The sequence below is a fragment of the Bos taurus genome, chromosome Y, assembly GCF_002263795.3.
Source record: "Bos taurus isolate L1 Dominette 01449 registration number 42190680 breed Hereford chromosome Y, ARS-UCD2.0, whole genome shotgun sequence".
NCBI classification, from domain to species: Eukaryota; Metazoa; Chordata; class Mammalia; order Artiodactyla; family Bovidae; genus Bos; species Bos taurus.
In genome coordinates, this window is record NC_082638.1 from 23046989 (window position 1) to 23061579 (window position 14591).

Consider the following 14591-nt stretch of genomic DNA (forward strand, 5'->3'; position numbering starts at 1 on the left):
TTTCACATCTGAAGATCAGAATGAACATTTTCCCGTTAGAAATAAAGACATCTATGCATTTCATGCGATCCACTGGTTCTTCAGTCTCTGAAACACCTGTTGGCATTTGTGGCTCTGTGTGTTGCACGCATGTGTGTACTTGTGTCACGTGTTTGTGTGTGTTTGTAGGGGGGGGTGGGGTGTGGTGGGTCTGTGCGTGTGTCAGGACTAAGGGAGGTAGGTGCTCAGTGTGAAACAGCAGACATTCTAGGAGAAAGAGCGTGAGCAGTGGAAACTGTCCAGGCACTTAACCTGAGTGTGCCCACCTGAGCTAGGCGGCCCGGACGTAGGAGTAACTAATGGTCAGGAGGAGCACTTTGGTCCACTTGAAACACTTGCAGGAACAGCTGTGTGCCTCTGGCAAGTGCATCTGCAGGCGCACATCCTTAGCTACGTGGGCGCCTGCCCTAAGCCACGGGCCGGGGGAAAGGCCGAGGGCTGACAGACCGTAGGCCAGGGGCTCCAGGCTGGTTGGGCTTGGGGCTGCATCGTGGGGCTTGGACAGCTAGCCGAGGAAAGTGCTCTGCCTCTTCCTCAGAGGAGGGCTGCATTCCTGACAACTGCTCAAGCCTAAGGCACAAGTTTAGCCGTGACTCTGCAGCAGGTGCACATGGGTGAGGTCGGCGTAAGCCCGCCCCCACCCGGGCCCCCGCCCCGCTTCCCCATCCCCCTCCACCGCGCACTCCTCCCCCAAACCCCCCTACCCTGCCCGCCTCCCTCCTACTCCCCCCACCCCCACCCCGTGGCTTGCGGTTTGGATCAGAGGAGAGCAACTCTGTCCCTGAGGTACCCAGGAACCCTGTCTTCCTGAGTGGGTCCCTGAGCACACGGGCGCGCTGCCCCTGGGGCAACTTCAAGCTTGAGGACTGTTGCAGCTTCAGGTGGCCCTGGCTCTCCCAGTCGCTGCTCGGGCGCGGCTGCACTGCTAGGCAGGCAAAAGGCTTGCCAGGACACGCCCACTTTGCGCTGGGCCGACATTGGCCGCCTGTCACAGGCTGGGCAGAGGGCCCAGGATTCCAAGGGGCGTGTCCCAGGAGCGAACCGCTTTAGACTCCATTTGATTGGTTCTGGGATGAGGTCAGGAGGTCAGGGTGGAGAGTTCAGCCCCTTCCCGTCGCCATAGTAGGCGGGCCTGGTGGCAGAGGGTTCTGCGCATGCGTCTCTCCCTTTCGCCGTTCCCTGGCTCTTGCCCAGTAACCCGTCGGGAGTAGGACCACGTAGACTGCGGCCGGCGGGCGGTCCGTGAGGGCCGTCTGCCGTGCTCTAGCGTCCAGCTTGTTTGCAGCTCCGGGCTTCGGCGAGAATACCATGGAGAGTGAGACGGGGCCAGAGGAAGGCGGCAGCACTCCGGGATCCTGGATCTTAGTTGTGAGCCCGGGTCTTCATGAGGGAGGGGCCCTGGGGCCTACCAGCTCGGTGTGGGCGGCAGAGGCGATGCAGGCCGCAGGTGGTGCGCCAGGCGAGGAGGCCGCCCTCTTCTGGGTGGAGGCAGTGGAGGAAGGTGCAGCTGTGGAGGAGGGAGAGGTGGCGGGACTCGGGCAGGAGTTCCAGCTGCTGGTGTTGGACGTCATGGAGGAGGTGGAGGTGGTGGCATACGAGGAGCAGGAGCAGGTGTCCTCGGAGGAGCATGTCCACGACCATCCAAGGCCCGGAGCCCTGAGTGACCGGCCTGCACTGGAGGCTCTGGCGGCCCTGCAGCTGGAGCTGGAGCCCGTGAATAAGATAGCCCAAAGGGCGCATGCTCGCCTGAAACGTAAGAACAGTCAGCGGCGGAAGGTGCATCTAGAGCACAGAAGCGCCATCATCCAGGGCATCCGTGGCTTCTGGGTCGAAGTTGTATCCCTTGGTGTGGTGCTTGTGAGTTTTTTGTTTGTTTGTTTGTTTAAGCCGGGCTATGGCAGGAACAGTTTACAGATCTGGCAGTTCTGGTACCGTATTTACTTTTCTGGATGGTGGGTATTGGTTACCGTCCTGCATATCTGTTCCTGATCGTAGGTGTGATGTCCTTGCTGTTCTGGCTAGCCCAAATTGATAGTTGGTCTATACTTTCAGAGGTCGCAATCAGAATTGTCATTAGCACCAGGGTCTCTTCGGAGAGAAGGCTTGTCTGGAATGGGGGAGGGGTGGGGAAGTGTAAGTGGTCGTAGGGGATCTAGCTAGGAGTGCTTGTTTTCCCGAAGTAAGCTAACTTTCAAGGGGCTGAGATGAAGCTTATCCGGTTAGGAAGAGAACCTCCTCGTGGTAGGGCATTCATGGGCACAGCCTTGGACCTTGTGCTGCATTCATATAGCCCGCGTGAACCGAAATGTGACGAGTTAACCAGTAGCAAGTTGAAGTCAAACAGGGAGGGCCATTCTACTCTTTAGGCTAGCTTTGTTCTCCCAGCACTTTTACCTCTAGCATCTAGAGGCTCCTTGACCTAAAGCAGTTTATGAACCACCCCCAAATGTCAGTTTTGATGAGCAAGCAAGATGCAGACATGCTTCACTTCATGACCAACTTGGAGGTCAGGCAGGGGACACTGATGATTGTGGAGGGGAGGTGACTGGGGAGGGGAGAGGGCATGGTCTATCCCTAACACAGGAAAGGACAGCTGTTCTGTAAAGAGGTTTCACACCCACCCCACCCCGCACACTTTGTCCTGGCAGGTGGAGGAATTCAGGCATCCCACTCGTCACTGCAAGATCACATTGTCCTTTCGGAGGAATAGGTATTTCCAGAATGAAGTGATTGTCAAGGAGTACCTGATGAAGGTCACTGGTGAGAAGCTGCTCCCTGGATCTTGGGTGGGGGCGGGGGTGGGTAGGGGTGGCGGGCGGTGGCCCGGTGGTTGGGGGCAGAAAAGTCTAGGTTGAATCGAAAAGTGATTTAGGTCTTTCTCCCAAACTGCTTTTCCTGCAGGATACCACGCATCTCGTTCCACTCCAGTTCAGTGGCACCAGGGCTTTGAACGGAAGGCATACAGGCGCAGGCACCACGACAGCAGCGTTAACTTCTTCAACTGGTTCTTTGACCACAATTTCACAGGATCTGACTGGATTGCTGAGGTGGGGTCCCACGTGGCCACTGGGCCAGAACGGGTGACTTATGTCGGAGTTGTTGGCCGTGCACGGGAGGGCTCATGGTCTGGCCAGGCCTGTGCTGACCTTGCTCATTTCCCTGGCAGATCATCATAAGGGATCTGTGGCCCAATCCTTTGCAGTACTATGTGTGGAGGAAGGCTGCACCACGAAAGGTACCAGGAGGACGAGAGGTGAGGCGCCCAGGGGCCGAGCACTGGCATAAGTGTTGTCCAGAAACTTGGGTCATTTATTCCACTTGTGAAGACAGTGAGACTCCGTGGAGTACACAGTGACACCAGGGCATGAGGGAATCAGCAAGGGACAGCAAGGGTAGAGAACTGGGGTGAAGAACAGGTTCTAAGTAGAGAAGCTTGAGGTGGATGAAGTGGCCTGGACAGGCCAAAGCCACTGCAGTTTATATCTGAGGCAGCTGCACATGGCTGAACCGTCATTCCATGGCCAACAAGTCCAGCCTCAGGCTCCTCTTAAATTGGGACCCACCTGCTCTTCCTCATGAAGTCCCATTTCCAAAAAGGCCTGTGAGTCTCCTTTGTGCAAGGCGGTTCTCCCAGTGACCCATCATTTGATTCGATTCTGATCACCACACTCGTTTTGGTTTTTAATTTGCGTTTGCATCTTTTTCCTGCCACCCTCATTCTGAGCATACTGACCACTCTGCAGGATTATGGAGAATCCTCTTTTATTTATTTTAATTGGAGGATTATGACTTTACAATACCGTGACAGGTTTTGCTGTACATGGGCCAACATGAATCACCGATAGGGATACACATGTCCCCCCAAATGCTGAACCCACCACCCACCGACCTCCCCTGCTGGCTGTCTGGGTTGCCCCACAACATGACTTTGGTTGCCTTGCTGCACGCGTCAAACTCGCACTGGTCATCTGTTGTGCATAAGCTAATGTAAACGTTTTGGAGCTACTCTCTCACATTGACCCACCGTCACCACCTCCCACTGAGGCCAAAGTCTGTTCTTTATATGTCTGTTACTTCTTTGCTGCCCTGCATGTTGGATGTTCAGCACCACGTACAAGGTCCTCAACTCCATATATTTGTGTGAACGGACAGTGTTTGTCTTTCTCTTTCTGACTTACTTCACGCGGTATAGTAGGCTCCACGTTCATTCCATCTCATTAGAACTGACACGGACGCGTTCCATGTTAGTGCTGTGTAAGACGCCGCTGTGTATGTGTACTCCAACTTCCTTATCCCTTCATCTGCTGATGGACACGTAGGCTGCTTCCACGTCCTAGCTATTGTAAATAGTTCTACGCTGAAGACTGGAATACCTGTTTTTTACTCTGTGCTTCTAGGGCATGTAAACGTTCACAGACACACCCCCCTGGGAACTGACTTGAAAGAATCAAGCTGTCTTTAGTGTTTCCGGGGAGGGTAAGTGTACATATCTCTCTCTGTTTTGAAAGGAACCCGATCCCCCCAGCTTTTGAGACACTTAACGATGGCGTGCCCCCCTTCACCTAAAACAGAAAACCGAAGAAGCTGCTTCACGTGAAGACCAATGGCCAGCATAGTTCTCTTGGACGGGAAAGTAGTGAAGAGTGGTCTGGTGCTGAAGTGGATCAACAGTGAGACACCAGTAACCCTGAATTCATTGCAAAGGAAAAATAAAAAGCATCAGCTGCATGTGTGCGTGCATTGTTTGGGCAGGTCCTCAGGACAAACACTTCAGCTGCATGTACGAGTGTCAGTTCACCGCATGGGAATTACCAGTCTGTGGAGATTCATAGAGGGGGCTAAGTGGTATGTTGGGGTTGTGTCAGGGGGTGACGTTCTTCCTGTGGGGTGGGGGTTGGGGAGGACGGAGAAGGAAGATGAGGGGCCTATTGACTGTGGGTCTGGCAATTTTACAAGCGAAATGTGGCTGTTCGTGGAAAGGGTCTGGTGAACAAGGGCCAGAGATTGAAACAGTGGAACGCAATTCTGTTGGAAGGTGGTGGCCCAGGTATCTTCTCTGTTGCCTATCAACAGACACTTTAATAAGGGTACAGAACAAAGGAGAAGCCTTATCATTGAACTCTATATGAATCTCGAAGGCCACATGTGTATGAGTGTGTATATGAGTGCACGGTCAGCTTTGCTGAGAGTCTGCTTCCCAGAGCTAGGGTTCCAGGTAACATCTTAGGGCATTGTGTATAAGGTATATGGAGGGGGGCTGTGGCCTAGAGAGAAAGTGAGGGGTGGGAAGGCAGTGAGGATACTGGTTTCTGGCAAAAGTGACCAGGGGAAAAGAGAAATTGCAAGGAATCAGATAAAGGAAAACAGATCCCATCGTAGATGTTAGAGCTCATGTGAACTCTGTTATTTTTTCTAAGAACTCAGCTTCGGTATAGCGTGTCCAGGGGCAGAAGTGAGGGGAAAGAGGCTGTTAGGGTGAGCCTATGCAGCCATGTGGTCTGTGTCCCATGCTGCTGCTGCTGCTGCTGCTGCTGCTGCAGCAGCTCAGGGGTCAATATCCCTTTTTCCAGGAAGGCTTAAGGTCTTTGCCCAAGGCCCTCTGTCAGGCCAAGCTGTAGAAAAAGCATTTTTCTCACCAGACCTCTGGTGACAGTTTCTCTTCCTTGTGGGATGGCTCAGCACAGAATGTTTTCAACCTCAAAGGAGCTGTCCTTCATCTAGGGCTTTGCCACTACTGTGTGGGCCAAGGGCCAGTGGGAACAGCTGGAGCATATGGAGCTCACTGAGGGACTGGTCGGCACTTAGGGTGGTCCTTCTGAAGTAGATGACTGCTTTCTGGAATCGCGTCCACCTCTGGATTGAGCAAAAGACAGACTGGCACAAATGGAGTAGGCAGAGTTCAACGTCTGTCCCCCCACTGTTGTCCTCTCATCCCAGATAGAAGGGCTCCACCGTGGGCATGCCTGAGGGTGATGTCCCACATGAAGTTCTGTCTCGCATGAAGTTCTCACTCTACAACTTTTCTCCCTGAAGCAGCATCTCTTTTGAGGGCAAAGGGTAAAGTTCACAGGTTTTCCGGATGTCTTCTTCACGGTGCCCTGCATGAGATCTCCTGCCCAGGGCCAGCTTTTGCATTTGACCATGTACACACCAGCTTTGCCCCTTCTCCAGAGAGGCATCTACGGCGCTAGAAGGCAAGGCTTGGCCGTCTCTGGGTGCTTTCTGAACAAGCAGCCCAGGAGACACTGGAAACATGTCTTCTTACTTTCTGAATCTGTCAAGGTCCAAGAATCCGTGGGGCTCCGGCAGGCTGGTACCTGTCTTTCCCAGTCCTAGTTCAAAACAAAACAAAGCAGAAACTATGGTGTGATAACTCTACAGCGGGTGTGAGATGGCATACTGGGGCATGGTATTCGGGACCTTAGACTGGGCTCATTCTAGGGACTGCATGGCATTTACCCACATTCAGAAGTTTCCGTAAGGCATTGCAAAGAAGTTAAAGACAAGAAAAGTTTAGGACAGGGTCCCCCAGTGCCTAATATTTCCTGCCAGTGCTTCAGGACCAGGGTTGGCATTAGCTCTGACCTGTCCTCGAGTGGAGTGCAGAGATAGTCTTCGTTGACTGGATGGTCATCCTCTGGAGACTTGCCGTGACTTGTGTCCCAGGCTCTCTAGGGCTTTCACTTGGGCCCTAAAGGCTAGGTGCTCTTAGAGTTGACTGCACACTTGGATGTGTCGTGTAAGGTTTTCTTTCGCCGAATATCGATGCGTGTGAGACTCGCCGGTTTAGTGATGAATTCACGCGCATTCTGGCTCAACCAGCCTGAGCTGCATTTGCTTCCTGTGCCCTGGATGTGTTCATGTTTTCCTCTGTTTAGAATGAAGACTGGGTGTCTCCATTGTGTTTGCCCATGAATGTGAGTTGATGTTTCTTCCTGTGGGTCTGCCTATGCCTCCTGTCCTCTTTCATGTTGCACCCATGCTTGTGCCATCTTAGATAATTTAAAATAAATTTTTTCATTCATTTGTGTTTTTTAAAAAATATTCTCTCTATACATAATTGTATCTATTTCATTTCTCTTTGGCAAATTTAAAACTGCAAATTTCTCGTTGTATTTGTCATGCCTTATCTTGTATCCAGGAATGATGGATGCTGTTGGTAGATGGTAGAAGGCATGAGAGTGCATGTAGCAGAACCATAAAGGACTGGGAGTGTCGTTCCTACATGGATGGGTGAACCGCTGCTGTTTGGTAATGGTAGGTCAGACACTAAGGGCATTTAATAGCAGCACCATTTATGACGTTGTATGAATAAGCATACATCAATGTACATAGTAAGTGTCCAGTAAATATTTGTTGACTGAGTGAGCTTGTAGGAATAATTAGCAAGTAACAGATTTTGTATGTGTTTGTGGTAGTTGGTGCATATACACATATGTATGGTGCATTACCTGTCTCTCTAGCAAAATATTTCTGTTCTTCACATTAAATTTTTATTTACAGAACTTGAAAGTATTTCTTTGCTTGAAAGATCCTTGTGTGTTGAACACCTATATGCATTTAGTTTCTTTTTTAACCAAAACTACTGAAGGTATGGGTTTCTCTGGTGGCTTAGATGGTAAAGAATGTGCTTGCAATGTGGGAGATTGGGTTCAATCCCTGGTTTGGGAAGACCCTCTAGAGAAGGGGATGGCAACTCAGTTTAGTATTCTTGCCTGGAGACTATCATGGACAGAGGAGCCTGAGGTCTGGCAGGCTACAGTCCATGGGGTTGCAAAGAGTCAGACACAACTGAACAACTCACACACACACATACACACACACACATACACTGAATCAATGAATATATAGAATATGTATATTAAATTATATATGGAGAAGAATTTTGAAAAAATAATCAGTTAACATATATACAAATTATCTTTAAAGTAAAATGATCATAACATGCACTTTTCTAGAGACATTTAAATATTTTCATGCTTACTCTGGAGAGTGTTCAGAAACTCTTAAACTGGAGTGCAGCTTCCCTTCAAATTTCTCATACAGTAGGGAGATTATAGATCAACAGAACTGGAGGACAAGGGCATTTGAATTTCTGTTGAGTTTATGCTTTGGGGAAACAAGTATATCCTTACTTTTGGAGAATGACAATTTAATACCTAACATTTACTCATCACCTGATAGGTTTCAGGCACTGCGGACATCATTCCCTGCACTCTAGTGGGGCAGTAAGGAAACACGACTGAATAGTTCATGTGTTCTGATAGGTACCAGAAAGGCTGTTTCACCAAGGACTTATATATATTTCCCTAAACTCCCTGTTTAGCTGATATTTCTTGATCATGTTTTTTCTTTGCAAAGTTAGGAGTCGAGATGCCAAACTGAAATTCCATCATGGAAAAGGGAATAAGTCTTACCTGTGTACAGCAGTTCTTAGCCTATAAAATACATCTGAGAATTGCAATTTGTAACCTTACAGACACAGTGAAGGGCCCAAAGAACTGAGAGGATGCAGCCATGTCCAGTGGGGTCAGAAGAAGAAGGAGAATTCAGATCTCCAGTAGACAGTCCAGTGTTTTCTCAGTAAATTACACATCAAACTTGCCCTACAGATGGTTTACAGGTGACTGGTGCTAGGTATCTGAAGAGATGGAAAGCTTTATGGAGTAAACAAGAAAAAACTGAAACAAGTACTGGGACAAAGTGTCAAGGGCATACTCTACAGTCACAGTGATTGCATTATTTTGTTGTAAGTCAGACCACAATTCTCTGGTGATGAATGAGTATCATTCTTTGTTCCTCTGTAGGTAAGGCAGGCCCCAGGAAGCAGTTACTTGCTGAATGGATGTCTTCAGCCCTTCCAGCAATGTGACTGAATTTGTCCTCCTGGGACTCACACAGAATCCACAGGTGCAGAAAATACTCTTCATTGTTTTTCTGTTCATTTTCTTATTCACTGTTCTGTCCAACCTGCTCATTGTCATCACCATCTCCCTCAACCCTACACTTTCTGCTCCCATGTACTTCTTTCTCACCTACTTGGCTTAGATGCCTCCTTCACCTCAGTCACCACGCCTAAATTGATCATTGACCTGCTGTTCCAGAGGCGAACCATCTCCTGGCGAGGCTGCCTGACTCAGATCTTTTTGGAGCACTTCCTGGTAGCATCAGAGGTCATCGTCCTCACTGTCATGGCCTATGACTGCTATGTGGCCATCTGCAAGCCTCTGCATTACATGACCATCATGTGACAGGGGCTCTGCCAGGTCCTGGTGGTGGTGGCCTGGATAGGGGGCATCCTGCATGCCTCAGTGCAGATTCTCTTCACCACGGATTTGACCTTCTGTGGTCCCAATGTCATTGACCACTTCATGTGTGATTTCTTCTCACTGTTGGAACTCACCTGCAGCGACACCTACAGGCTGGGAATGGTGGTGGCAGCCAACAGTGGGGGCATGTGCTTGCTCATTTTTTCCATGCTGCTCGTTTCCTACATAGTCATCCTGAGCTCCCTGAGATCCCACAGCTCTGAAGGACGACGCAGAACCCTCTCTACATGCGGCGCCCACTTTACAGTAGTGGTGCTCTTTTTCGTGCGTTGTGTGTTCACCTACGTGCGTCCTGTGGCCACTTACCCTGTGGACAAGTGGGTGACTATGTTCTCTGCAATCCTCACTCCCATATTGAATCCTATCATTTACATAGTGAGAAACATGGAGGTGAAAAAAGCCACGAGGAATCTGTTGAAGAGAAGATTAGGTTGTTCAGAATGCCAATAAAGTGATGATTTATATACATAGGGATGATTAAGTGTGAATACTCAGTTGCTAAGTCATGTCAGACTCTTTGCGCCCTCATAGACTGTTACCAGCCAGACTTCCCTGTCCATGGTATTTCCAGGCAAGAATACTGGAGAGGGTTGCCAGTTCCTTCATCAGGAGATCTGTGCAACCCAGGGATTAAACTAGCATCTTCTGCACTGGCAGGCAGATTGTTTACCATTGAGCCACCAGGAAAGTCCATGTTGTTTTTGTTGTTCAGTCATTAAGTTGAGTCTGCTCTTTGCCATCTCATGGACGGTAGCATACCAGGCTCCTCTGTCCTCCACTATCTCCTGGATTTTCTCAGATTCATGTCCATTGAGTCAGTGATGCAATCTAACCATCTTATCTTCTGCTGCCTCTTTTCTCCTTTTGCCTTCAATCTTCCCTATCATCAGGGTCTTTTCCAATGAGTTGATCCTTTCTATCAGATTGCCAAAGTCCTGGAGCTTCAGCTACAGCATCAGTTCTTCCAGTTAATATTTAGGGTTGATTTCCTGTATGATTGATTTCATTGATCTCCATGCAGTCCAAGGGAGTCTCAAGAGTCTTCTCCAACACCACAGTTCCAAAGCACAGATTCTTCGGCACGCAGTCTTCTTTATGCTCACATCTGTGCATGAGTACTGGAAACACCACAGCTTTGGCCATATGGACATTTGTTTGCAAAGTGAAATCTCTGTTTTTTAATATGTTGTAGGTATATCATAGCTTTCCTTCTAGGGAGCAATTGTCTTTTAATTTCATGGCTGCAGTCAAATTCTACAATGAATCAATCTGATTGTGATATTGACCATATGGTGTTGTCCATATCTAGAGTCATCTCTTGGGTCATTTAAAAGGATGTTTGCTATTGCCAGTGTATTTTCTTGACAAAACTCTGCTAGCCTTTGCCCTTTTTAATTTTGTACTCCAAGACCAAACTTGCCTGTCATTTTGAATATCTTCTGACTTTATACCTTTGCATTCCAATCCCCTATGATAAAAAGGATATCTTTTTTTGGTATTAGACCTAGAAGGTCTTGTAGGTCTTCACAGAACCAATCAACTTCACCTTCTTCAGCTTCAGTAGTTGGGACATAAACTTGCAGTACACTAATGTTGAATGGTTTGCCTTGGAAGCAAACTAAGATGATTCTGTTTTAGAGATTGCCCAAATACTGCATTTCTTACTCTTTTTTCTAACTCTGAGGGCTACTCCATTTCTTCTAAGATTCTTGTCCACAGTAGTAGACACAATGGTCATCTCAATTAAATTCAAGTCCCTTTTAGTTCATTGATTCCTAAGATGTCTATGTTCAATCTTGCCATCTCCTGCTTGACCATATCCAATTAACCTTGAACCATGGACCTAACATTCCAGGTTTCTATGTGATATTTTTCCTTACAGCATCGGGCTTTACTTTAACCACCAGATGCGTCCACAATTGAGTGTCATTTCTGCTTTGGCCCAGCCGATTCACTCTTCCTGAAGCTATTAGTAATTGCCCTCCATGCTTCCCCAGTAGCATATTGGATACCTTCTGACCAGGGGGCTCATCTTCTAGTGTCATATCTTTTTGCCTTTTCATACCATTCATGGGGTTCCCCTTGGTAGGTTGCCATTTCTTCCTCCAGTGGACCACATTTTGTCAGAACACTTCACTATGATCCATCCGTCTTGGGTGGCCCTGCATGGCATGGCTTATAGCTCACTTATAGCTTCATTGAGTTGCGCAAACTGCTTTGTTAAGACAAGGCTGTGATCCACGAAGGGACTGAATAAGACTATAACTACTTTATTAAATTGTCACTATCTCTGTCATGAAATCTATTATATGAATATAATACTCATTCAAGAAGAAACTTTCATATGATATTACCCTGTTTTATTAATTACAGTGTCCTCAGTCATAGCATATTTTGTGTATATAGGTAATAGTACCCAATTTAATAATTGAATAAATATTTAAACACTATATCTGAATTGGTGGTAAATTTTTATATATAGACCAAATATGAAGGCAGAGTATATTGAGTACTAAATAAAAAAGGAGAAAAACTTAGAATGACAAGTAGAAACATACATGATAAATTCATCTTTGCTGAAGCAAAACAGCTAGTCTGGTACTTAGTTCTTAACTGTAAATAATCTGAACATAGTTATAAAATATTTTTTCTTCTATCACTGTCACATCTTCAGTTCAGTTCAGTCACTTAGTCATGTTCAACTCTTTGTGACCCCATGGACTGCAGCATGCCAGGCTTCCCTAATCAACACCAACACCCAGAGCCTGTTCAAAATCATATACACTGAGTTGGTGATGCCATCCAACCATCTCATTCATAACTTACAGACCTTAGTCAGTGATACGGTTTAGTAGTGTTTTTACACAGGTGGCTGTGACAACCGTTGCACTAAGTGCAGACAGCTGCAACGACAGGCACGCTAAGTGGGGCTGAGAGGAGCCACCTCACGTCCGAGGTCAGGGGCAGAAGCTGGGAGGACCCCATGCCTGAAGGGCAGTGGCCAAGAGGAGTTGCCCCACGTCCGAGGTCAGGGGCAGCGGCCGAGAGTACCAGACTACGACAGTGCAGGAACGGCTGAGAGGAGCTATCCCACGTCGGAGGTTGGGGGGGTGCGGCTGAGAGGAGATACCCAGCGTCTGAGGTCAGGGGTGGTGACAAGAGGAGTTACCCCACGTCTGAGGTCAGGGCCAGTGGCTGGAAGGAGCTACCCCATGCCCCTAAGCCCAAGGCCTGGGGCGGCGGCCAGGAGGATCAACCCCACATCCAAGGAGCCATGGCTGTGCGGGCACAGGACGGCCTAGAGGAGCTATCCCATGTTGAAGGTCAGGAAGGGCGGCGGTGAGGAGATACCCCTTGTCCAAGGTAAGGAGCAATGGTTGCGCTTTGCTGGAGTACCGTGAAGAGATATCCCACGCCCAAGGTAAGAGAAACCCACGATGGTAGGTGTTGCAAGAGGGCATCAGAGGGCCAACACACTGAAACCATACTCACAGAAAACTAGTCAATCTAATCACACTAGGACCACAGCCTAGTCAGTCTAACTCAATGAAACTAAGCCATGCCCGTGGGGCAATCCAATATGGGCGGGTCATGGTGGAGAGATCTGACAGAATGTGGTCCATGGAGAAGGGAATGGCAAACCACTTCAGTATTCTTGCCTTGAGAACCCCATGGACAGTATGAAAAGGCAAAATGATAGGATACTGAAAGGGGAACTCCCCAGGTCAGTAGGTGCCCAATATGCTACTGGAGATCAGTGGAGAAATAACTCCAAAAAAGAATGAAGGGATGGAGTCAAAGCAAAACGAATACCTAGCTGTGGATGTGACTGGTGATAGAAGCAAGGTCCAATGCTGTAAAGAGCAATATTGCATAGGAACCTGGAATGTCAGGTCCATGAATCAAGGCAAATTGGAAGTGCTCAAACAAGAGATGGCAAGAGTGAACATTGACATTCTAGGAATCAGTGAACTGAAATGGACTAGAATGGGTGAATTTAATTCAGATGACCATTATATCTACTACTGCAGGCAGGAATCCCTCAGAAGAAATGGAGTAGCCATCATGGTCAACAGAAGAGTCCAAAATGCCGTACTTGGATGTAATCTCAAAAACGACAGAATGATCTCTGTTCATTTCCAAGGAAAACCATTCAATATCACAGTAATCCAAGTCTATGCCCCAACCAGTAACGCTGAAGAAGCTGAAGTTGAACGGTTCTATGAAGACCTACAAGACCTTTTAGAACTAACACCCAAAAAAGATGTCCTTTTCATTATAGGGGACTGGAATGCAAAAGTAGGAAGTCAAGAAAACCTGGAATAACAGGCAAATTTGGCCTTGGAATACAGAATGAAGCAGGGCAAATACTAATAGAGTTTTGCCAAGAAAAGGCACTGGTCATAACAAACACCCTCTTCCAACAACACAAGAGAAGACTACACAAGGACATCACCAGATGGTCAACACCGAAATCAGATTGATTATATTCTTTGCAGCCAAAGATGGAGAAGCTCTATACAGTCAGCAAAAACAAGACCAGGAGCTGACTGTGGCTCAGACCATGAATTCCTTATTGCCAAATTCAGACTTAAATTGAAGAAAGTAGGGAAAACCACTAGACCATTCAGGTATGATCTAAATCAAATCCCTTATGATTATACAGTGGAAGTGAGAAATAGATTTAAGGGCCTAGATCTGATAGAGTGCCTGATGAACTATGGAATGAGGTTCTTGATATTGCACGGGAGACAGGGATCAAGACCATCCCCATGGAAAAGAAATGCAAAAAAGCAAAATTGCTGTCTGGGGAGGCCTTACAAGTAGCTGTGAAAAGAAGAAAAGCGAAAAGCAAAGGAGAAAAGGAAAGATTAAACATCTGAATGCAGAATTCCAAAGAATAGCAAGAAGAGATAAGAAAGCCTTCTTCAGCGATCAGTGCAAAGAAATAGAGGAAAACAACAGAATGAGAAAGACTAGAGAACTCTTCAAGAAAATCAGAGATACCAAAGGAACATTTCATGCAAAGATGGGCTTGATAAACGTCAGAAATGGTATGGACCTAACAGAAGCAGAAGATATTAAGAAGAGATGGCAAGAATACACAGAAGAACTGTACAAAAAAGATCTTCACGACCCAGATAATCATGATGGTGTGATCACTGACCTAGGGCCAGACATCCTGGAATGTGAAGTCAAGTGGGCCTTAGAAAGCATCACTAT

The 14591-nt window shown here is 47.6% G+C and overlaps 1 protein-coding gene and 1 pseudogene across 2 annotated transcripts; both read left to right on the forward strand.

Annotated features, from left to right (window-relative positions):
• Positions 1–1138: 1138 nt before the first annotated feature.
• Positions 1139–4761, forward strand: LOC132344649 (testis-specific Y-encoded protein 3-like). Of its 2 annotated transcripts, XM_059884298.1 has the most exons (6): positions 1139–1875; positions 2468–2545; positions 2688–2799; positions 2941–3086; positions 3206–3292; positions 4548–4761. In XM_059884298.1, the coding sequence occupies exons 1-6, from the start codon at positions 1348–1350 to the stop codon at positions 4569–4571; spliced, it is 975 nt and encodes a 324-aa protein (XP_059740281.1). In that variant the 5' UTR covers positions 1139–1347; the 3' UTR covers positions 4572–4761. The 2 variants fall into 2 exon arrangements, with proteins under 2 accessions (XP_059740281.1, XP_059740282.1); XM_059884299.1 differs by lacking the exon at positions 2468–2545 and having other exon boundaries at positions 1139–1896.
• Positions 4762–8880: 4119 nt separating this feature from the next.
• LOC132344453 (olfactory receptor 4C3D-like) lies at positions 8881–9818 on the forward strand (annotated as a pseudogene).
• Positions 9819–14591: the final 4773 nt, after the last annotated feature.

Excerpts from the sequence above, each read along its gene's own strand:
- LOC132344649 (XM_059884298.1), top strand. The coding sequence starts at position 1,348 with ATGGAGAGTGAGACGGGGCCAGAGGAAGGCGGCAGCACTCCGGGATCC. Across the intron at positions 1,876-2,467 it reads GTGGCTTCTGGGTCGAAGTT|TTTATGAACCACCCCCAAAT; the intron begins GTATCCCTTGGT and ends GACCTAAAGCAG. Across the intron at positions 2,546-2,687 it reads ACTTCATGACCAACTTGGAG|GTGGAGGAATTCAGGCATCC; the intron begins GTCAGGCAGGGG and ends TTGTCCTGGCAG.